A 26,450-nucleotide genomic window follows, 5' to 3' on the forward strand; every position below is an offset into this window, starting at 1 on the left:
AGCAAAAATTACTAGATTATGTATGATATCAAAAAGTGAAATATGAGTTATAAAAAAAAAAAATGAATATACAAATAAAAGATTCTTGAAACCATATGAGGTCAATAATGATCCCGTCTAAAATTATAAATAATACACATTTTTATAAAGTAATTCTTTCATTCATTTATTCAATCAATCATTGGCCAAATAATTTAAACGAAAATAAAATTTCTTTGAATATATTCAGTAAGCGAAATACAAATGAATATGACTAGAAAGTATTGTCTAGTTAAAAAAAGTCTTTAAAAGGGAATGGGAGAGAAATCCCTTATTATATCTAAAATTCAATTTTTACTGTTATCTCATTAGACTGTCAAATAAGGAATCTTTGCTAATTACAAAATATTACAGATATAGATCTCGTCAGATAAAAATAAACGAGATTTGACGCGCACATCTTCAAAGGGCAGATAACCTATTGTCTGTTGATTGATTGTTCAATACAACAGGTCACAAATGTTATAAATGGCGTGTTTCTTTTTATCTGTACGAATTCATATGAAGACCCGTCATATCCTCTCACGAGATCCGTCCTTATCGGTGATCAATCTGCCCGTAATGACACCAGGGGTAGATATGTATATAAAAAGTCAAATTTTCTAACCGAGTAGTCATTTGCACCTGCAATTTTGATTGACAGTGTTAAATAACAGAATGGTTTTGTCCTTTTCATGATTTGAACCAAAAAGTATTTTTTAAATTTACGAGGTGCGACACACGATAGTCGATAACATTGAACTATCATGCAATATTTTTCGCTTCATTATTACTATGAAAGAATAGAAAATGGAATACAATCAGCTTTAAGTGGGGATAATATTAATTGAGCGTGAAGACGGTTTATTTTTGTATTTTTAATTATTATTTTGTATGTTCATTTAAAAACTTATTTATAGATCTGTAAAAAGTTCATTGAACGGTTTGGTTTTAATGTAGTGTTAATTATTACAGATGCTTAGTTAAACTATGAGGGAAAGAAAAAAAAAAGCCTTGGTTTTCTTATCCTAGGCATAGATTACCTATAAGCCGTATTTTGCACAAATTTTTGGAATTTTGGATCCTCAATGCTCTTCAACTTTGTACCTGTTTGGCTTTATAAATATTTTGATATGAGCGTCACTGATGAGTCTTATGAAGACGAAACGCGCGTCTGGCGTACTAAATTATAATCCTGGTACCTTTGATAACTATTAGCAAGTAAAGCCATTAGATTTGATGTAGTCATTTTAGGAGATAGACCAGAAAAATGTTATAAATAGAAAATCAATGCAATCAATAAGCACATTAAAAAAAAATGTAAAAATATAAAATTGGAATAAATGGATGATCAGGATCAGGATCATAGACAAGCGAGAATTTCTTTCCTAACAACTTAGAAAAACGCTTTTTTGGTTGGAATTGGTGTTTTTCAGTCTTAAGGTGTCTGTTGGTTGATTTTTCATCTTTTGTGAACTTATCTTTTCATTTTGTTGTCTTTGTCAAGATAAGAATTTGATTAAACCCTTTTGAATATTTTTATTTTCATATTATATAATTTGTGACTGGGGTGTATAAATAATGGTCATCTGGAACTCTCCAATCCGACATAAAGATCCATTCTAACTATTGGCCTCCGTTTGGCTCTTAATTCAAAGATTTTTTAAAATATATATATTAGCAGGCACGGGCGATCTGAATAGGACGGGACATTTGATGTTTCATTTAAAGAGAACATGACTCTTTGTAAATTAAAAAAAAAACGGCGACAATCTTTTAAGGGTTTCGGAGTTGTTCTTATGCAAAGCAAAGTTCTGTCCTTATACTATGTATACTAGTCAAACGATATTATAAAAGTAACGAAACACAAGTTTGAAGTCCAACTTATCATAAAATATAATGAATAGAAGCAACTGTTAAATTATCTAAAGCAAATGCATTTGATTAAAAGAATTTAACCAAATTTGAAACTGAGAAAATATCGTGTTATTCCACATAGGGGTTAAATTTATTTTTGCGAAAAATTATGAGAAAAGTCGTCACTTGATTTCAAAAAATGAGAATTAAGTATTCAAATATCTGAAAAAGCATTCAATGGTCTCAGCAAAAAATACATAAAGTATAGGAAGATTTAAGTTCAAATATTGATTTTTTAATTTTTGGTTAAAAATACAATTTTAAAATAACAAAAATTGCAAGAAAAATAACACTGTAAATATGAGACCAATTTGGCAATAATTTAGCTCGGTACAGCGTATTCATTTTGTTACAGTTAGACAATACATTGGCTTGTATCGTTTCTTTTGCTGGTTAGTATTAGCCTGGTATCCCGGCCCGATATCTAGCTGCGCGTTACTGACAAGATTAGCCAGGACCCCAGGCTAGGTTAGTATATCTTCATTTGCCATTGACAAATCAAATTTCCCGCCCATAATTCCGTCAATCTACTGTGCAGAACCTACTTATTGTACCAATATTAATTTGTTGTTGTCTAGAATCAACACGAAATACTTGCCACTGGAAGTAAATCAAGCAACAATCAATTAATCAAATAATAAATAAAATATTTTTTTTTAAAAAAACCTGAAGAATATGACCTTTTTCCTGACCTTAAGGTTTATTTTTAAAAATCAAAACAGAAGGGAAATATGATATTTTTAATCAGTGTTTGGCAGGGGAAAATGACATCATTATTTATACCCAAAAAAACTTTCCGTACTAAGTACTCTGTCGGTTCCAGCCTCGTTATCACTAAATGACGACACTGTTATCACAAGATGGTTTCATTTTCCTCAATGAATTATTTACATGTTGAATTGAAAGCGTCAGGAATACTCTTACACTAAAGATTTATTCCCTTTTATAAATGTAAACAATTTGCCTTTTTATCAAAAATATGACACTAAATTAGCACAATTTGAAGCTTGTCAAAGATTGCGTTAGCTATGCGTTGAAAGGGGTCATAAATTAAGAGGATTACTTCATTTCTACTTGGATTGTTATTTTAAGATTAAGATATACATGATACGCAACAGACAATAATTTTGACCCTTTTAAGTGCATCTCGATGATGTATAAGATACATCTTAGTACATAACCGTTAAAGTAGTTGTAAAGATAATGTTGTTGGTATGTTGTACTCATTCATTTTCATTGGTGTTTAACTCCACTTTCAGCACTGTTGGCCATCTCGTGGTGGTCAGTTTTTATTGTTGGACAACTCAAACGACCACTCGTCCACCAATGCCTTGCATTTGAAAGAGTTTTATACTCTTTTATTATATTTCTTTCACTCTGTCTTGCTCCTCTTGAGTGTTTATGAAATATTTGCCCTGGAAATGAGCAAACATAATTTGTGAAAGAAGTTAAAATGATAATAATGTTCTTAAATTAGGCAGCAACCATTTGATTTTTTTTGGGGGCTATGGTTTTTTTTTCTGTGCAAACTTTTTTTTTCGCCTTCGGCGAAGAACAATCTATTTTTTTAGCGACAAACCGAAAACAATTTTTTTCTTTCAATTTTAGAATTACATATAGTGGGAGCTGAGAGTGAAACAAACAATTTTTTTTTCTCAGGGTCCAAAACAAATTATTTTTTTCACCAAAACCTGAAAACAAACTTTTTTTTCCAAAAAAAACCATAGCCCCCCCCCCCCCCCCCGAAAATCAAATGGTTGCTGCCTTAGATATACACGGTCTATACTCCTTTTTATATAATCATTATCTATCTCTGTGTCTCTTGCTTTTGAATTTTTATGAAATATTTGCCACTGGACGATCAGCAAGCGAAAATCGCCAAAAACAGTTGAAACGATAATATTGTTCTTATATTGCATTTACAGAGTCCTGTACTTCTTTTCAAATATATACTTTTTTTCTTGGTCTCTCTCACTCGTGAGGGTTTTGGAAACTGGGCGTTAAGCAAACGACAATCACTATACACATGTAGTTGTAAAAATAATACTGATGGTATGTTGGATTACGCAGAGTCAATACTCCCTTTTATATATTTATGTCTCTCTTGTCTTCATTGTTTGTGAAATACTTGCCACTGGACGATAAATAAAAGTATAAAAAGGACTGTACACATCGAATGTTGAAGCTTGCTTGTCATTTGGATACCGGTATATCAATACTAACCTATAGTTTATACTATATAGTTTACACTTTATTGGATGTATTTGAAATATATTTAATGACTATTGCATATAGGACAAAAATTGACATTTCAGATACCGTTTAATGACAAGTTTAGTAAAATAAAAAACTTAAACGAATGGGGACATGATGCAGCAAATGAGAATTTCGAAAATGTTGCTTGAGAGACATATGTAAAGATTATTGCTGCAAGCATAAACAAGGTGAACAATTTCTGCTTTTAATACTGCGTAAAGGCTTCTTCCCTTTTCTTGTCTATTTTCAAAACATAGGACATCTCTGATAATTTTAAGAAAAAAACACCCGTTTCTGTTCATTTTTAATCTGAAATGATCACACACATATCCTCTGTAATAAGTAAAACAGTTCTGGCATAGATCAGTCCATTTGTTCTCAAGCAACCACATACCACATCTTCTTATATCTATCTAGTGTTGAGTAAGAACATCTTTATAATGCGCTTCCTCTCGATGTTTCTTTATTTTTTGTATAATTATATAAAGTTAGTTTAAGAGACAAATTGGATGGTGTCAATCTTTATATAGTTAGTTTAAGAGACAAATTGGATGGTGTCAATCTTTAACGTGTGACCCTATCTGTATGTATTTGCTATAGATTTACATATTTTAGTCTTATACGATACAAGCAGTTTATTTTTTTAGATTAGCGGATTGACCTTATCGTTATTTCGGAGTATGATCAATTTAATTTGCTTTGTTGGGATATCATATACATGCAGCGGAGATTATTATTACACGACGGGTGCCTCATGTGGAACAGGAACTGCTTACCCTTCCAGAGTACATGTGATTACATCCAGTTCTTGGTTGGGTTCGTGTTGCTCAGTCTATGTTTTATGTTGTGTACTATTGTTTGTCTTTTTGGTTTTTTTTAGCAATGGCGTTGTCATTTTTTTTTACATGTAAGTTTGATTGAATGTCCCTCTGGTTTCTGTCGGCCCTCTTTTGTATCCTAAAAAAACAGAGGACAATTCCATCGTACTGTTTGATTTTTTTAAACCATAAGTTTTGTTTTTTCCTGTAGGAGAGCTCAATGAAAACACGATTCGAAAAACAACGTATTTTTTTTTCTGAAAACAAATTGCAGAATAGCTAAACGTAGAACACTCATGAATGCACTTATACTAAAAATGTTTACCGGGTTAACAAAGTTTACAGGTCAATACTCCCCATTATCTCTCGATCTTAATTTGATACTTTTGAAATCTTTATTTCTTTTCTTTTTCTGTGTTACATTTGAATGTACCTATGATTCGTTTGATATCAAGACATATACCAAAGGTTAAAGTCACTTTACTGACAACGTAGACTCTGCTTTAAAAGAGGGCTGGCTTCATTACTGCTCGTAAAATACATGCTAGGATAAGAATAAAACAGATATAGTATGATTTCAAGTGAGACAATTAACTATCCACCATTCGTCTCAACTCGGCCGATTCCGTACCCTCATACAGAAGGAGAGTAGCGGATTGTACCGAGGATTGCCGAATGAACTATCCACTACAGACTTAATGTCATAGATGTTCGCAACTATAGGTCATCGTTCGACAAAATCAAAACCACATAGCAAACCACAAAGGCCCCGAGAAAAAACGTAAAACAATTTAATCAAAAAAACCAACGGCATGATTTATGTACCAAAAAAGAACAACAAACGAAATACTAATAAGATATACAACAACAAACGACAACCACTAAATTACAGAATCTTGGCTTCTGGTGTTCTTTTTCTTTACCCAGTCACGACGGAAAGTACAAAGGACTCAACCACTTAAATCAAGCTCTTGTTATTAAAGCCTTCTTTTTTTCGTAACAGCTTTAAAAATATGGGATTTAAGTAGAAATTGTTAAATGACTTTGGTCTTCATCAACACAATCTGTAATATGTTCATAGTAAGCATACATATGTATAATGTCTTGATATTTATTAGCACCTTGACATGTATGGGCACCATATTTAAAGTAACCGTTATTATAAAACATACCATTCCTCTTTTGTGAGTGGAAAAACAGTTTTTGTTGTTTTATAAAAAAAATAAACAAGCATATATATTTTCCCCATTGACATACAGGAACAAGAATGCTTTGTTTCAATCCAAAGTTGAATTCATTTACCCCGGATTTTTAATGGAAACAAATAATATTTTTCATTTCCTGAAACGACAATATTTTTTTTTTATAAATATACTAGTGACCATGCTAAACATGAATGGTTGGTATATAACCATGTCACATATACCATTGACCCTACAAGCACTTTTTGTAGTTGACAAAGCATAGTAAAGTAGCATATGGAATGTGAGCATATTGTTTTGAACACACAAGTCCACCTGCAGAACACAAAAACTGATAAAAATGTGTTTGTTTTGCCAAAAAAAAAAGTGTACTCCTGTGTCCTATGTCAATTTCCTATGACACGAGCGTGCTATATAATAATTTTACATTATGACCGAAGTTATGAAATAGGTGACATCCGGAAGGCTCCCTACTTCATTACACAGAGCATCGGGATGCATGACCTCGGCCATGTCACGACTGCCTCTGTGTCAAATGCCAGACCAAAAAGCACAATAAGTAACATATAATTAATATGTATCAAAGCTAAATGTCATGCAATAAAGAATTAACAAGGTCCTTTCACCTGCAAGAAAAGTGTTACAATTTTGTCACAGTCAAATGGTGGAGTTTAAAATTGCGTGATGATATCTTAAGACTTACCATTGTCCATTCAGAAATTAAATTGCTTAATTGGTCGTTAAATTGTAACTGAGTAAATTCTCCTGAATTCTAATATGAAATATTTGACATACTATTTTACAAAATTAAAAGAATTTGAAATTTTGAATGAATAATATTGGTGAAATGTGAACTCTGTGAATTTTTGTTTGTATTAAAAAAAATCACGCAAATTATTATTAACATCACATAACCGACTATTCAACTACATAAACTAAATCAACAGTTAACTCAGAATGTTTAGAAAATTCTATTATAATAAACAAAAATTTATTTCAAGATTTTGCAAACTGAAATATTTTTGTTACTTATCCCCTCCAAAACGAAAACACACAAAATGGTATTGACAAACCCTAGATTGTTACAGAAAGTGTGACAGGGAGATTCTTAGGCCACAGTGTGCTGTTATTCGTCGCTCATCGGAATAAATGTAAAATAACAAAAAATACATAACTCCGAGGAAAATTACTAAAGAAAGTCCCTAAGCAAATGGCAAAATCAAAAGCGCAAACACAGCAAACGAATTGATCACAACTGACATATTCCTGACCTTGTACAGGCATTTTCTTATGTAGAAAATGTTGGATTGAACATGGTTTTATAGCTAGCAAGTCGGAGTATGTTACGTATCAATAAAGTTTATTCCACGGGTTTATTGTAGATTACAATATTACGGTATGTCTTTTTCTTGCTGTTTGTATGTGTTCGTCCTATTTTTGGTGTGGTTTGTTTATTGTAAATCTTTGGAAATCCATGTTGTCATATTGATGTTGTTTTCGTTGAAGTAGATTTCATAGCTCACGCCGGACCGGCGTTGATTAAAAAATCTTCATCGGGTAGGTTCAAGACCAAAGTTTTGCAGCAATAAGCAGAATAAATGTAAGAACAGCTGATTGACTTTCTGTTTGGCAAATGATAGAAAATAATTACAATTCATTTTTTATTTGAAGTAGTCATGTTATAGTTATTGACCAAGCAAGTCGGTATATGGGATTTAATTTGCACAGCTCGAGTGACCCTGTTTAACCCGAACGACGAAGGAGTTCGGGTTATTGGGTCATCTCGTGCTGTGCAAATTAAAACATATACCGATTTGATTGGCCAATAACTGTTTTAACACATGACGTCAACGACGTCAACGATTTTCCCGCATAAATCACATCCGCCCAACAAGACGTTGCAATGGATGGATTTCATCATGAATTATCGGAGGATGATATGATCTTATCACAAGTATTAGAAACATTGGAGGATGAAATGGAACTGAGAAATGTAAATATAGAGGACTTTTTTGGAGAGTTTCCTAGTAATGTGTTGGATGAGAATGCATCTGGAGATTTAATCAACACCTCAGCTGTTTCATTTGACCTAGGACTAGACTTAGATTTATGGTTGCAAGTTCCTTCGGAAAACGGAAAGATCCAAAATGTCAAGGTACGTCTTTTTTTAGAATTATCTGCCACGCGCAGAGCCATTATTGCATGCTTTGAGGTGTAGACCCATAGACGGATCCAAGGGATGGAGTCCCGGGTCCCTCTTTTGTGGAAAAAAAATGGTTAATTATATAGGGAATCACTGAAACATGACGCGCGCCCCCTCCTTTTAGGTCAGTCAGCCCTCCCCCTTTAATAAAAAGTTCCCATTATTTCATGATTTGAGGTGTGGACCTATAGACAGATCCAAGGGATTGAGTCCCGGGTCCCTCTTTTGTGGAAAAAAAAATGGTTAATTATATAGGGAATCACTGAAACATGACGCGCGCCCCCTCCTTTTAGGTCAGTCAGCCCTCCCCCATTAATAAAAAGTTCTGGATCCGCTACTTAGACCCTTGTAAAATCATTTGCGGAAACTTCCGACTAGTTTTACTGTTTAATTGTTCTCATCCGGAACATTCATGAAATATTTGCCACTGCCGGATTTTGCCTCTGCGATGTGTTAAATTATGTGATATTATCTCATTTTAGGATGAAAAACCTAAAGATCAGGAACAAGGAGTCAAACCAAGGTTTGCAGAAATGACAGACAATGAAATTGATACACTTATTGAAGATGCTGAGAACAAAAACACAAAGAAAACCACAAAATGGGCAGTTAATGTCTATGAAGACTGGAAGAATTCTAAAATTGGTAGTGGTTTAATTATACCAAACCTGAAGGATTTGTCTGTTCAAGATATTAACAGCATTTTAGGAAAATTTGTAGTAGAAGTTCGAAAAAAGAATGGAGAGAAATATCCAGCGAAAACACTTTATCTTCTTGTAACTGGACTTCTAAGAGGAATGCGGTCACAAGGTGTTTCTAATCTTAACTTTTTGAACGAGTCTGATGACAGATTTCTGAGGTTTAGACAAATACTTGACGCACAGATGAAAAAATTAACAGCAGATGGGTATGGTATAAATGTTAAACAAGCAGATCCAATTTCAGTTGAACAGGAAGAAATTTTGTGGGACAAGTCTGTGTTTGGTAATCATTCATCCGAAAGTTTTTTCCTGAACAAGTTGATATTGAAAATACAGAAAATGCATTTAATGTTTCAAAACCAGAAGGAAAATATCGAGGACTGCCAAGCAACAGCTCTTTTCAAAACTGCGTGTTCAATTTTGTAACGAAGATGTGAACCTCACAGATTTTTTTCTCAATGTTTAACACTGAATTGTTAATTTTCGTCGTTTTTAAGCCGTACATAGAAATGTATGAAAAGCGGGTTGTGACACTGATAACTTACATAACAAGACTACAATGAGGAAGATGTCGATGATAATTTATTTTCATTTTTTTTAATGACAATTTTTTTTTATTGATGGAAAAATAATTTTAGTATTAAATCAAACTGTGTTCTTTATCTTATTTAGATTTGTATTTTGTTGATTGTAATGCTACTACATTTGTTTTGTATGTTTTCTATTCTGATGTTTTATCAAGTGACTTATTGTTATGTCCGAGTATAGATACATGTATCCACTTGATATTTCTTACAAAAAAGAGAAAAACAAAAATCTGTAGTAGCAATGGAATCAATAAACATTAAGTACTGTACAATAATCATCTGTCAAGGACGTGACCTGTGCAATAACTGAAGTAGTTAATGCACACCTGACCCGTGCATTATCCAGATTATACCACAGTAAGATCAAAGGGATTTTGCCTCTGTCATGTGTTAATGGCAGTTAATGGTTTAAAAAGTAAAATATAACATTAATCTATCATCATAGACAATTGACTGTCAAAAACAAAATAAACAAACAAACAAGTAAACATAAATTACACAAAAACGTGTCTTTTTACATAAAATTCTGGTCTTTAGGGTATATTTCCTTGCGCACTGCGAAGAAAATAATATATAGTATTTTATAATTATAAAGAGTATTTTACTATACTCGCACCTGGTTACTCAATATTTGCAAAACTACAATGCACCCCAACACAATTTTAGAACCACAGTAAATTTAGTTTGATAAGCTTTACAATAACACCAAAACCAAATTTCAAAGACAAATATGACGATATACTGTTTGTTGATTTTATAGCGGAAAAATAATAAAAATGAACAAAAGTGATGTTTTTGAGTACTCTTAATTTTAAAAGTTTAAATTTTTCCAAAAAATTGTCCAAACTCTCGTTACTTTTGGACAGGAAAAGACGTTCTATCTTTTATATTAAATAACATAAGGTATTATAGTATAAGAGTATTTGCAAATGGCTGGATCATTGTGACACATATGTTCAAATACTAAGTACTTGTGGAATAAAAAGTATACACAAGATTAACATCCAACGTTTTCTGGCATGTGCTTCTAGAACCTACACGTACGTGAACTGCTCCGATTATCTGACAAATACAGACATTGATTCATATCGTGAAAGCAAAAGTAAAATTACAAGAAAATGACACATGCCTAATACATATAATACCAGAATTGGGAACATTATTTCGATTGTAAATAAAATATTGAACTATTAAAGGGAGATAATTTATATCAAATAATTGAACAATTGAAGGGAGATAATTTATGTTAATTATTGAACAATTGAAGAGAGATATTTATGTAAATTATTGAACAATTGAAGGGAGATAATTTAAATAAATTATTGAACAATTGAAGGAAGATAATTCATGTAAAAAATGACAATCGATTTGTAGTAAAACTAAAATATATAATAATTGCTGATATCATATACCGGATCTAATATGACATATTAAGAAACATCACCGATCATACACAAAAATAACATTCTATTACATATAACAACATATTCTTATTCATCAAAATGTTTGTTTACCCTGATTTGGAACCGAGGCTGTAGCTTACTACCTAGATATTTGATATAATGTAATGGCATGAAGACGAACTGAAAAGAAACTATGAAGAGTATTTTCAAATGATAATTACATACTCGCTATCTTTGAAAATATTTACATTCATTTGACAATTACGTTTTTAATATTATCAATACAACTTTGTCCCTAAATGGAACATATTTATTTTTATACAACTTTGTTTAATTTTTTTTTCTGTATAAACTAGGTATTTGCGGTTCGTTTTCCGAGAATAAATAAAATGGGCAAATATTCGGAAAATTTCAGATGGAGAAAAAATAGTTTGCCTATCGTTCATATATGATTTACTAGCTGTGTATAAAAGGTACTGTTACATTAATTAGAATCACTTGTCTTTTACAAGTGGTCTATTTGACTGGACCATTATATAATGCAGTCTTTACTTATTAGTAGTACCCGTACAACCTTGGTGTTCTCGTATAATATCAATGGATTTCAAATGATAAAATGATAGTAGAATCATGCTCTGCCTTGGTTTGTCCATATCACGTGCTATAAACAGTCCCACTATACAGTGTTCAATATTTCCTGTCAATTCTCAGTCTATTTAATAACAATTACAAATAGCACTTTTAGCTCTCAATATTCACTCGGGGACTGTTTCTTTTACTTAAATATGTTCTCCTATGGAGAGCCACTAGCGACATAATTTACATAATATCCTACAATGCACTTTTCATTTCGTGGTCACGTTGTTGCGATGCTTTCTCCAGCGCATTACAAAAGTTCATGTTCTTGGCAATATGTGAAAGTTTATGTTCTTTCTTCCATTTCATTCGGCGATTTTGAAACCAAATTTTTATTTGCCTCTCTGTCAGATTAAGCGCATGCGCAATTTCAATTCTTCGTCGTCGTGTGAGGTACTTGTTGTAGTGAAATTCTTTTTCTAATTCTAATGTTTGGTGTCTTGTGTAAGATGTCCGTGACCTTTTTGAGTCAGCGTCTGCACCATCTGAAAATGTAAATAAAGTATATTTTTAAAAGAAGGTAAAATCCCACCTATATTAGCAATATAGCAGTAAATAAATTGAAATGGGTGGGCACATCTATCATAAGTTAATATTCTGCAAATTCACTCGGAATTCAATAAAATGGCGGGAATTTTTACTTTCTGGTAGCGGTTCCATCAACTTAGTTGTTGTATCATTTTGTAGTGATATATACTGGTTAAAAAGGTGGGTATTTTCTATAAAGTATCGACCTTTAATCCATTTATTCATATCACGAATATATAGACATTAAATATAAATAAATTCATCAGAAAACCTGAGAAAACAGCAAAGTAAACTCTCAGAAATCACAAAAAGGTCTAGTCATTTTGACAACCGTAACCACAGGAGAGTTCTGTAGGTTTTGCCTTTGGACAGAAATGTCTCCACGCATTGGACCAAACTGATGAATTCACATAAGACGTGCCATTTTCCAATATACATTTATGGATATCTTATGAGTGAAATGACAAGTTGTTATAAAATTCCATTTGGTTGTCTAGAATTTATGAGTTTTCGGGAAATAAGATTACACTTAGTATGATTATTTGTCAACTTAAACATTCATGTATTCTATATTATGATGTATAGTCACTATTTAACCTCTTGTTTTGTAGGTAGGCTATTTCATTTTCTTGTTATAGTTTAAATGTACTTTATTATGACGAATAAATTCGATTGGTAGTTTGTTGTTTTGATATAGGATAAACTTTTCTACAAATATGCTGACGATTTATTTTTATTATATAAATTAGTTGTGGGGTCAAAAGTCAAAAGAAGTGTGACAAAATATACAAAACATAATTTAATATATAACATTGACAAATAGCACTGTGAAAAAACTATTGCAAAAAGTTATAATTAATCACAATGTTCATCTTAAATCAACAAATTGCCAAATTGCAGGTACACTTATATCACAGTTATTTACAAATGATTGAAGAATTAATAAGGCGCATTTTTACATTATTTTTATTTTCATTTTTCGTTATTCAATATTCATGAAACATTTGCCACTGGACTTTAAACAAACAACACCCAAATCAATCATTTCTATTTCTATTTCACTAATGGCGTGGAAAATAAATTTAATATAATTTTATTTATTACAGTTTCAGTGTAATAGGGTATTTCGAGAGTATATCAGTCAGACAACAGACATCAAGTTTTATTTAATTAGAGTTAAACAGAATAGATTTCTTGTTTTTTGTCTGTAGTGCTGATAAGCAAATCAAAGCCTAGAACTATTATTCTATTGCCAAGGTCATATTTCACAACATCAAAGGTACTAGTAGGTGTTATTTAGATTAATTACATGACCTCAATATTCAACAAATATGAATTATTACATATGAATTAACCATATATACCTTATTTTTCCAGATTATAATCAACAACTATATCTATTTCTGAAATGTACAGCGGCACGTAACGCAATAAGGTTGATCGCTCTAGATCAGATACTAAAGTTCTCTATTTTTAGGTGAAAATATAAGGTGTGTTTCAAATGATCATTAATAATTAACAGGTATAGGTTGTTAAAAGCCAATTAACATGTGTCTTAAGTCAAATGCCTCATTTCCTTGTTCACAAAAAATGATTGATATTTTGTTGTTGTGCACACTTATAGCAGGTACGAACATCAACACGTATTTACTTGGCATTAATAATATATGTCTGCTTATAGAGACCTTAGAATAAAATGAGAACTTACAAAAAAAGAATTATTAGATAAAAAATGTATTTCACTTGTAAATGAACAAAAAAAAACATTGTTTAATTCGTTTCATGTAAACGTGAACTCTTGCTTTTATCAGGCAGAGAATCAACACAATATTTTAATCAAATGTTCATAAACATTTATTTCAAGGCCTATAATACTTCGGGGGTTATCGGACTGTTCGTTCTGAATGTTTCATATTACGTTGTATATATAAAAAAGAAGATATTTTAAGTTTTGTGATATCCTAGGGAGGATCTATGATTTTTGAAAGGGGGCGTTATTGCTGAAAACTGCTTATTTATATATTTTTTTTTCAAATTTTACTCTCAAATTATATTTTTTCCAATCAAGATTTGGCGTACGCCCTCTACGCCCACACCCCTTCATGCGGCACTAACTGCTAAATTTTACATTCACCAGTATATCAGTGGGTCTCAATAAATATATAATAATTCTAAATTATGCATAAAAATGATTTTATATCTAATAATCGACACAAACTCAATCTGTAAAATGATATACTTCCAAAATTTCCATTAATCATAAATAAAAATAAAAACGGTAATCGGCCAATGAAAAGGGTCACAAAATTCCGCTAAAACGAACATAACTTATATTCAATGATCCGCCATTGACAAAGGGAAGAGCAGACGAGAGTCACATATTTCACCACGCGTGAATTGTTTTATGTCCTTCTAATTAACATTACAGTCCATTTATGTAGAATTTACGGCCTCATTTTCTCACCGTAGGATAATAATTGTCATTGAGAAGTGTCAACTAATCTAAAAGACGTCTAAATCACAATATATAACCAGCAAGGTGTTTCAAATCGTAGCACATCATTGTTGCTTGACCAGCTGCAGCAAAAAAACAGTGGTTGTCCGTAAGCTTACACGGACTAGGAATTTAGACAATTGTAGAAAGAAAGTTTTAGTAAAAGCCTGAAATCCGCATCCAACATTTGCTAGTTCCGCGTCATTGCCGAGTAGTGAGTCAGGGTCCCAAGTTACTATTTGTACGAGTCTATTTTGAAAATTTGATATCTATGATAACTTTTATGTCAATTAATGTGCATGCGACATTAAACAAGACTGAAAGCTACATTTTGCACTAATATAGCATGAAATGCTGCCTGTATATTACTATGTAAATAGGGCTGGAGTGGAATTATAAATATGAGAAAAGTAGTGCCCCGAAAGTACCATATAAGCCTCAGCGTGGACTAATAAGCCCTTGAACCATATTCTTTCAACCAGAATGAGTGTACACGAGTACACATGTTACTTCATTCCAACACATTTGCGCACAGAATTATAAAACAAAACCTTCTAACATGTACTTTTACACTAAAATGAATATGATTTACAGCTGATTAAAATTTGCATAGTTATATATTTATAATTCAAAACAAGTGTAGTGTTAACATTCGTACCAGAATATGACAACCAAAAATTTAAGAGTATTGTGAAAAAAAGAAATGAGGATACACATGCATTGTGTTTATGATCAGACTTTCTAATTGGCTTTAAAACATAACATTTTAAATAGTTAATATAAGAGACTGTCCTGTTTATGTATTTTGTATTTATAAGTATTTTTTAGTCATGCAAGTATCTTGAAATTTAGTTTTTAGATAGAAATTGTAAATAAGAAAAAAGAAAGCATTACGTTCGGTAAAAAGGGAGTTTTTTCCACGAAAGGCTATTGACGTGACGTCCCTTTGAAGCAAGGAGATAGAAGTTTACAAAATGTTTTTGCTGATACATTCATATTCTTATAAAAAATTATCAGTACTCTTTTAACCCCCTTTTTAAGAAAAATGCCTTCATGAAATAATTATCAACGAATTAGAAGCGCTAAAGTAATTCTAATATGGTTTTAAAACAAACCACATTTTGCATATACAGTACTGGTGACTGCTGATCTCAGCAGTTTTTAGAACCAGGACTTGTCTTTATTGTCATAGGAATCGCCATTAGTTTAGAATACCAACGTATCTCTGTCCTAATTGGGTTTATCAAACATGTATTAGGTCAGATAATCCTAGTCAAGCCTTGATGTGCCTGCCATGTCGTAAGATAGTTCGCAGAGTCATCCTTTATAATGTCCTAAGATATTGATTTGGAAATTTTTGATAAGCAGGCTCCTGATATATCAGATTGAAAAAAAAAACATATTAAAAAAGAAAAAGAATGAGGACAGTACATTAAATAACACAAATCAATTGTAAGTTAGATATGAAAAAAGAAGATGTGGTATAATTGTCAATGAGACAACTCTCCACTAGAGCCTAGATGACATGGAAATTAACAACTGTCTGAACTAATGACACAGAAAAGGAGAAAGACACATGATTAACAATTGTTTACCAGATTTCACATTACAAATCCCAGTTACTGATAAAAAAACACACAAATTGTCTGTACTTAGTATATCGTTGTATCATGTAAACTACGATTTACAAGGTATCTAGCCTACTTCGACATGCAACCGATGAACAGGAATGAAATAAGACATATTTTAACATATCCTCACGTTCGACGAAATGTATCAGGTTTTAAACGACTGTGTAAATATAGAAAATCATTAAGTTCTACTTTACATTTTTGTACAAAGGTTAAATGAAAATTTGGGTTCAACATTCCAAAGCCATGGAGCTCATTACGTTGATGTTTTGTCCAACATATGATCCATCAAACACATTCGAGACGAATAGTATCTAGTACATGTAATTCGAAGCACTTTGTAAAGTTTATTTTAGTGTATGTTTTTAATAAGTGTTTATGTCTAAATCATATTTTAAACTGATATTCATTGTGCGTTATATTTATATTAAACAACTTCCCTATCAACGATGTGTTTAGCAGTCTGGTCTATATACACAGGAGGGTTTACGCGAAGCAGGAAAACTACATGTATGTATGTATGTAGATAACAATTCGAGTTAAAATAGAATTGGACTTTCAAGCTTTTGGATACTCTAATAATGATCCATCGCAAATAGCAAATCGATATGCACTTTGTATGTAGTACACAACAGAACACAAAAATCAAACTTTTGTAAGTGCAAACCATCCAATATCAAATGTAAAAACAGCATAACATACTAAAACCACAATACAATAAAAACCTAGATAAACATATTTAACACAACAGAAGGCAGTCTATTAATTGCTTTTATTCTGGTGTTTTCGTTTTAAAATATTGAAAACAGCTCTAATTATCATCGTTGAATAATATTTTTTTCAATATCATCTTATATATATATATATATATATATATAGTATACAAGACAATTTCCTGTATGTACATACTAAAACAATGGAATTAGGATAAATAAACAGGAGGTACACATTTGTTACACATCAGGATACAGTGCATTTCAATGTTTAACTATGCTTATGCCCATGAAAAGTGCAAAACGAATTGACTACCTTCTACATATGTTGTTAGTATAAAATTTTAAGTAGGAAAATTTAAAAAGTTCAATTCATTTACCGCTTGGAAAACAAAAAATGTCAACATTGACAACCATTAGGTAATGAAAGTTTTGAAATAAATGCATGTTAAGTAGACCATACTTTCCATTTTATACACATGCTAAGAGGAAAAGCTGAGTAATAAAAGTATTGTGAGTCAAATTTCCCCAAAACGAGGTGTTTCGACGAAGGGAGAGAGAAACAACTACCACACGAGTGACACGACATTACGCAAAATACACCTATAGTTTGACTGTTTGAACTACGTTTTTTTAATTCAATAAGTCAAATATGAAATAAAAAAGGAAACATAATGAGAGTATATCAACCGTGAAACGCGATTCTAAATATCTTTCTGCTGCATCTGTTATTATCAACTGATTACGCGATCGTGTTTAAATTTATGTCCTTCTGTCGTTCACTAATAAAGATGTGAAAACACATTTATAACGATTGGACACTTCATTTAATTGAATCTTTTTGTTTTCTTTTTTAACAAAATTAATTTAGGAGAAATAAGGACAGTAAGAACGAATGCGGATCTGATTTATAGGGTTTTTAGGTTATCTTAATTCACGCTTGTTATTAACAGAATGAATTATGGCTTTATGTAATTTAAACTCAGTTGACAAAAAGCCACAAATTTGTATGTTAAATGAAAACCAAAGTTGTCTCCCCTCTGAGCTTATCAAACCGTTCAAGTATTTTAATATCCGGAACCGGTTCGGAATTCGCATGTGGTGATTCCGATCAGAAACATTCTAGCTATAAAGCATGATACATAACGTTAGTATATGTAAAATGTCTCTAGATCCCACTGGTTGTGTAAAAATAGAGACGAAGGCCGAATTGCTATCTGTTAATTACTAGTTGTCATGTAAAGACTGAATCAAGCAGTCCTAACATCTATAACTTTCAAAGGTTAATGTATCGAAATTATTACATAATAAACTGTATAGGGTACTTTTATATAGTCATGCGATCATGACACACTGCACTGCTGCTTTGTTATAGAAAAATATTGGTCCTTAATGCATGTACCACTTAAAATTTTGTCTTCTGAAGGTCAAAGCAGAAAAAAGTAGTAATCATACACAATTACATAATATACGACGTCTCAATTTTATTTTCATCACGATTCTACGATTGCTTTAGCCTACTATAGCCACGGAATCAACACGAGTAGCACATTAGTTCAAGTGAAAAATGAAGGGGATTAAAAAAAAAGTGTAGATAGCAGTAATTATCAAGAAGTGTTACAACATAGTGAATGCATCAACATTTTTTGTTGTTACTAATCTCGATTTTGTTTCTGTTCTAAACATTCAAAGGGGTTGTTAATTTTTCAATTCACTAATCCGGATTTCCCTGTATTTTCTGATTCTATGCTAATGGTATTTTGCATTTATCCAGTATAGTGGTATTTCGAATAAATACCTACAATTTGTCAACTCTAATATGTGGTTGGGATTAGTTTAACTTAGATCGTTTGATGGGCATCCCAAAATTTTATTGTTTAAGTAAAAATAAACCGTATTTTAACATTATATAAGATGTTCAAGAAGAAGAACATACACACAAAACAAATGAACACACAATGAACATCAAAGTAAAAGTGTTCCTGTGTACCAAACGTGAACTGCACGTCCATTATGATTTTATCAATGTTCAATTTGGAAAATTAATTTATTACATGCTGCTCGTGTAGATATTCGTAGGGTACTGGGATAGTAGTTTTGATAGTTTAAGGAAATTTTACCAGAACTATTCGAAGTAGTACAATGTATGTAGAAGATTCTCATTGAATCCTTACGATCGAAGTTGAGGACCTTATTGACACTCAATGACTATGGTTTAGGTTTTAGAAAAATATGACAGTTTTATGCAATATGAGACAAGTATTAAAAATGTGCATCAATCATTTAGTCATTAAAAATCATATGTTAAGCCATTGCGTAACCTTGTTTTGTACTGATTCCGATTTTATCAATACCTGCTTCCATCTGTTGTTAAGATTTTAATTAATGATAAATTATTAATTTTGATTAATTGCAACACCTTCAACAGGTATCGGACAACTTTAAGAAATATAAATGTATTTTTTTGACATTAGGTAGCTCTTAAAATCTTGATAAATGAATTATACTTGTGACAAATTTCATCCATTGCATTGTTAAGATCAGAGACTGTCAGACAAGGTTCTGAGATAAAAGTTTTATTTTTTACCAAATATCTTAATCGCATTGTGGACTTTGCATAATCACTGAGATGCTTGGTGAAATGAAAGAACAATGTAAAGTAGAAAATCCTAATTTTTCCGGAATTGTTTGCCGTAATTTGTCAAAAAAAGACAAACAAAAATGATATATTACCAATCAAATCATGTCAAACTGCGCACAATAAGATCTCGTCTGTCATTATTAGGAAGTTAACTTTGAAGTGACCATAAATGAATGCGAATGTTTTAGGCGTAGTTACAGACTCGCTGACGATTTTTTTATAAGTCAGTTGTACTTTTTAGTAAAACACTAGAATATTTATTAGAATATTTTGATTGATTGGTCCTTAATTGAAGAAGTCATTATGTTGTTAACCTACATTTGTAAATGTCTATATTATTTGACTGTTATTTATAATTTGTTCTATTTAGTATTCAATTTTTATTAATTAATAATTATTTGATAAGCAAGGTTAGCTATAAATGTGAATGAAGAAATGTTATGAGGAAACTACGTCGGAATTATTCAAAAAAGTTGTGTTTCGCATGTTTCTATATAAAATTTGGGAAGATCCCTTATAGTGAATGTCCATATCTATGATGATGATGATAGCTGTATAGAAAAACGATTATTCACAGAAGGTGGACAGTAGAACGATAACTGTATAGAAGGACGTTCTTATATGTTCTGTATGTCGTAACTACAATCCCGTTCCCTTTCCACGAATGTGACCTACCGAATACGACTTTTTAACGGGTTTCTAATGAAATGATCAATACTACTGGTGTTACATATGGAGCAGGATCTGCTTATCCACCTTTCGGAGCACCTGAGACCACCCCCAGTTTTTGGTGGGAATTCGTGTTGCTTAGTCTTCAGTTTTCTATGCTATATCTTGTGAACTAATTATGTTTATTGGGTTTCTGTTGTTTAAATATTTCGTTTCCTTTTCCTTTGCTGGTTTTTGATAAGTGTTCTAGCTGCCACCATAAGGTATTGAGACGAAGTTCTTACAACAATTGTCGATATAATAGATAATCATAACTTTCTTCTCTTTTTTCTTCTTCCTTTTGAAAATGGCGTTGTCTGTCGCTTGGAATATTTTGAATTTTGATCTTAATTTTATGACTCTAATATTGCAACTTCCTCAATGTTGTATCATTAGTCATAAATAATTCCATTCCCTATTAATGGATATATACAAGCGATCTATTCATTCATTACAAACAGGAATATGTTCACCTGTTCATGAGAATATTGCATTAAAAAATAATCATCTGATTATGATTAAAAAAGGGTTTCATTGGTTCAATATGTTCTTTGTTTTTAAGACAATTATACACATGAATTCTGATACATCTGTACAATTTATGTCTGATTCAGTAAAGACTGCGATGGTCGATTTCGATAGCCACTAAGTGAACCATAAACATACCAATGGTAATTAGAATAAAATGCCTCGATACTTATATCTAAGTGACCATGGTCAGTATATATCTTAAAGATAAATTGTAGGGTCTTTAGCATATTTACAGGTACGGAAAATATGTAAACAGTATTTCGCTTTCAACGTGAGTCCTGGTAATGCCTTTTTATAAGCATTTGAAACTAAATTGAGGATAACACGCCAAATTGAATAGATGAAATTAAAAAGTTTACAATGCACGTTAGAGGAAAAATCATATGCTTTTTTCAAATTATCAAGAGCCGAAACTGGAAATTAGCAAACAATCTATAAAATTGATAGATTTCCTGATCTCAAAACAACAAACCATTGGTTTTAAGCAGTACATTAGTGGGTTTGAAATTTCAAAAATAATTTCTTGAAAACTAGTTTTAATCTGCGTTGTCCATGAATATTTCAAATGAGAAAAAAACTACGCCTATTTGAATGTGGACCCTACTACTATACCAACCAACGCCATAAAGCGAAATTAAAATAACATTAAATTTAAGTAGGTTTCATGTCTAAAGATGCAATATTTTTAATTTCATTAAGAAGCTAGAACTTTTCATTGACGTTTCGCTATATGGATGGTGTCCTTTCATTGAATATGCATAGTTTAGTGACTGCTGATCAATTTGATTGCCACAACCCATTGATCTTGAAATAAAGGACATCACATTTAAAGTTCAGATTTCTCCATGCCTTGACTTGCATCAAAAATAGATTCCAAAAAAAAAAGATGATTTCAATTTTTCCCATTGAGAACTTTCCATTTTTAAGAACCAGCATCCCAAGCAGAACCTGTATATGAATTTATCGTCTCAAAATTAATACGAAATTCTATAAGAGTTGTTCGAGTAGCCGTATCGATACTACGATACCGCAATAGTTGTTCAAGAAGCTCTAGCAATATTACGATGCCACAATAATTGATCGAGTAGCCCTATCGATACTACGATACCACAATAATTGTTTGAGTAGCCCTATCGATAATACGAAACCACAATAATTGTGCGTGTAGATCATCGATACTACGATATCACAACAGTTGTTCGAGTAGCCCTATCGATATTTCGATGCAACAATAGTTGTTCACTGAAGTAGCCGCATCGATAGTGCGATACCACAATAGTTGTTCGATTAGCCCTATCAAAAAGTACGATACCACAATAGTTGTTTGAAGAGCTGTATCGATAGTACGTTACCACAATAATTGTTCTAGTTGCCCTTTTGTTAGATGCGCATTTTATTTCAAGTATATCTGCATCGGAGTTAATAATAATCCTTAATCAGATTTCAATTGATTGATATTGGTTTTGTTTCAACAATATGTTATACTAGAAACTATTAAATTATTAATGGTGACATTGTTTTTACTTAAAGCAGAACATTTATTCACAATGTCAGTGAAATCTCTGAAGTATTGTTTTACTCCGTTTATATGCCGATATTAATTACTTAAAGGTGTAATAGGGCAGTGAAACATTTATTATGTGTTAATGTTAATATTTTATATAGATAAATTAGATGCCACCGTATATGTCAGAACTTCAGGTAGACAGTTTTTCTTCCACAAAACACCTGTGCGTTAAGGTAAACGATTTATAACAACGCTTTTAATGCAATATGGATTCCGGCATAAGTATTTGAAATCAGAAATTTAATTAATAGCCTTTCTACTTTACGTGTTAAAACAAGAAAGCTATAGATTTATATAAATGTATGCTAGATATAATTTCATTCACTTCAAAGTTTCATTATACCCCATGAAAAAATAGAAAGGATTTCCCCTGTTTTATCTTTCTTCAAAATAAAGTTCGTTGTATAGTTTAGCATTAAAGATATATAAATCTAATGGGACCCTGAACAAGCTTAATAAGCACAAATGGGAGACAACTAACTAAAAATGATGGCATGAAAACATTAATTATTACAAAATGTTCCAAAGATACATATACATATATATATAGTCCGACAAAAGTAATATTAACCACATTGCTTCTGTTTTGTGTTGGACACCTCTCCCTATATACCATTGCCTACAGTACTGGACAAGATATGACCGACTCAGGAAATGTTATAACTGATTACTTGTATTAGTGCAAATTAAAACACATTTTCAGGCATAAACATAATTGAAAAGGAGAGAATACACTCTATCCCATGCTTTGAAAGATCCAAAATTAAAATTAATTAATCATTCCCTACAAAAATATGGTATACATCAAAATACTTCAGGTCATTTAATGCATTTCTACTTCATCGCGGTTAGTTTCTGCTAGTTTTATTTAACATTATTTAACATTATGTTGCTTATGTAAATGTACCATAACTTTGAATTAGAATCATTCACTGACCACATGTATATGTGATGTAAAAATACTGTTGAAGGAAAGAAATCGTAAGCAATGGATTTAAAAAAAAAAGGTCACCTCAATAAGTCAAAGTATTTCATTAATAGACAAAGAAATATCTCGATGACTTGGGATGTATTTTAAAACACTTACAATACAAATTGTAAATGATTTGGAAGATTGTTAACATACCGAAATGTTTTCTGCAATTTGGAAATGTCTAAGCAGAGAAGATAAATTGTTTGACTGGCGTCTCTCACTCGAACAGAAAAACTAAGTTACTGTTTCAATTCATCGCATAGTATTTTTTTTTTATCTTCTAGCATAACGAAAACTTATTTTTCTAAAATCTAAGTGTTAGCCAAAACGATTTGTTAATCAGTTGAAGTTTTACTATTTATCATATCAAAATTCAAACAGTGAACTCTTGAAGATAAATTGCTATTATTAATTTCTGTTCTTTTGCAAAGACATCGCATCAATATATTTGAGTGCAAAATGCAAGGGCGTACAATTTATTCAGAAGAAGAGTCTATAAAACTTATGAAAGAAACACAATCAATAATAATGTTAAAGTAGATTAATAGACCAAGAAAAGAGATGTCTTCATTTTCTTCCGCTATCACAGTGAAATTTACCATTTGTTTTAGATTTTTGTGTTTACGTGTATTGGAATCGCTTTAAGCTAAAGGACGAAAAGGCTAAAAAAAAAAAGGGGGGGACGACTGAGATACCGGAGGGACATTCAAACTGATAATAAAAGAGACCTTTAGTAATACTGTCTTATATCGAAGCCTTTCATTCACTTAACATTTTAATATCAGTTTGATAGATCTTTGATAAATAGCAGATGATCCATTGTCGCGTGTGATTTCCCGCCAAATCTATTCGGAATATTTCACAGGGAGTTTTTCGTTGAATCGTTATAGCATAGATGGAATACCCATAGTATATATGGGTATTACATCTATAGTTATAGAAACAGGCCATATCACTGACTACTACATTATTCATAACTTATGTGGGCATAGACAATCAACCTGGCAATACAGGAGATTTGAATATTTTCTACCTCCACTATATTTATTTTATCAGCCAGTATAAAAAAAAAACAGTAGACATTGCATAGGAACTTCATTGAACTATTGCACTTATTAGTTATCAAACTATTTGATACGACAATATTAAAAAGGAAAGGAAACCAAAATAAACCACAAATTAAAACAGTGAGGGATTTTGACATAAATTTTTGAAGAAAGTGAACATTAATAATATTTTCTAGATGCTATAGAAGATTTTGCTATCTTTCAATCCACAGTACATAACATTTGAATAATTCATCTCTCCCTTGGCCTTAGTGGTTTAAATTTTTTTTAATAACTCATGTTTCAAATAATTTTGCATAATACTTTTAATGTTTATACCCCAAACCTTTGATCTATAGAATTTAGTTCAAAAATAAAGAAATAAAAAGCCATAAATATGGTATGGACTTCCTCCCTCATAGAGATGACGTTTAAACATACAGTTTTTTTAATATGTGATAATTAGCCAAACACAATTTATGTTAATGAGATGAAAATTAAAGATATCATAAGTATCAAGCATTTCAACTCCCATTAGCGATCAACATAAAGCTTAAAGAAGTTATAAATGTTCCTCCGTATCTGACATACTCCGTAGCCTTTGTATCAACGACAATCTGTTTTATGGGCCTTAACTTGAGATTCACTTTAGTTTCTTCAATTAGGAATACATAAAATTGAAATATAGCCGTATGTTATCTGATAAATGGCCGCCACTTCATAAGATTGATGTCATGTTAGAAGACGGAATAAATTAAGACAAATCAGAGAATATGCATTCACATTTTTATTTAAGTAAATCTTGAAGTCATTAAATTATTTTTTTTTCTAGATTACTTGGCTATGTATAAATAGCAGTAATGGTTAAGTAGACGTAATCACATCTAAAGGCGTAAGAATGATAAGTGATTAGGCGATTTTTCTCATCACTTAAAAAATTAGTACATAGATTGATGGCCGTCAAGATATTTGTGATAAAACTTTCATAAAATTGTCACTATAGAAAGAAATAAGTCCTTGTATTAGGATGATACATTTTTTTATTTTGAATTACATATTTACGACTAAAATGGTTCCAATGGAACGAACTGTACGCAAACAAGGGTTAATACTTGTTTTGTTCTATCGAATATGTCATAATTTACCATTATAAGAGTACTATAGAATATAGTTTCCGGTATTCATTCATGATCATAAACATAATTTCCAGTTTTCACTTTTAGAAGACAATTGCTATAGGTCTGAAATTTTCGCATTTCGAAAAAGATGAATGTCCCAATCTTAAACGCAAACGTGATTAATGAATTTTTATTTGATTGATTGATTGACTGATTGGTGTTTTCTTTCCGTCACATCAGCATAAACCGGTTACGACATCGCTGCAAAATGTGTGAAAAGGTTATATAATAAGATACATGTTTTTTTTTCTTTCTACAAAATGTAACACATAATACACAAAGGTTACATATACTTTTAATACCTTTCAATTATAGAATACTAACATTTATTTGACAAACGAAGGTTGAATATTAATGACGTTTTGATCATTTATGATGAAATATAATACAAAGTTATATTAAATTTAGATTTTACGAGACAAATGGAACTGATCAATAGGCGGACCTAATTTGCATAAATGTTAACAGGTTGATGAACTATCAAATGATGTTCTTTAACATTCGATAATATATTAATGATGTCTTATTGTAATACACATCTCAAAGTGTTGTAATTGTTCAAATGTGCAAATGATTACATTCAATTGTTTCCCATTTATATAATATATAATCTCCGTTTTACAAGAACTCTTCAAGGATTTATTGTTTAATGTTTTGAGTTTTTAATCATCGCTGATTACTACAGCTGTTTCACAAAGA

At 31.4% G+C, this 26,450-nt stretch overlaps 2 protein-coding genes across 3 annotated transcripts in view; one reads left to right on the forward strand and one right to left on the reverse strand.

The window, feature by feature from the left end:
* The first annotated feature begins 7,885 nt into the window (after window positions 1–7,885).
* Window positions 7,886–9,621, forward strand: LOC139511882 (uncharacterized). The gene is made up of 2 exons (XM_071299020.1): window positions 7,886–8,366; window positions 8,897–9,621. Exons 1-2 carry the CDS (start codon window positions 8,115–8,117, stop codon window positions 9,539–9,541), a joined length of 897 nt encoding a protein of 298 aa, XP_071155121.1. The 5' UTR covers window positions 7,886–8,114; the 3' UTR covers window positions 9,542–9,621.
* Window positions 9,622–10,085: 464 nt separating this feature from the next.
* LOC139511883 (homeobox protein Hox-B5b-like) overlaps window positions 10,086–26,450 on the reverse strand; it is a 61,908-nt gene continuing 45,543 nt past the window's right edge. For both annotated transcript variants that reach the window (XM_071299021.1, XM_071299022.1), the window contains exon 3: window positions 10,086–12,226. In XM_071299021.1, the coding sequence (XP_071155122.1) occupies window positions 11,937–12,226 (290 nt within the window). In that variant the 3' untranslated portion in view covers window positions 10,086–11,936. The remainder of the gene's footprint in view (window positions 12,227–26,450) is intronic.

The sequence above is a fragment of the Mytilus edulis genome, chromosome 2 (genome assembly GCF_963676685.1).
Source record: "Mytilus edulis chromosome 2, xbMytEdul2.2, whole genome shotgun sequence".
In the NCBI taxonomy this organism is placed as follows: Eukaryota; Metazoa; Mollusca; class Bivalvia; order Mytilida; family Mytilidae; genus Mytilus; species Mytilus edulis.

Coding starts and splice junctions, on each gene's coding strand:
- LOC139511882 (XM_071299020.1), top strand. CDS start 8,115: ATGGATGGATTTCATCATGAATTATCGGAGGATGATATGATCTTATCA. Junction 8,367..8,896: donor GAAAGATCCAAAATGTCAAG/GTACGTCTTTTT, acceptor ATCTCATTTTAG/GATGAAAAACCTAAAGATCA.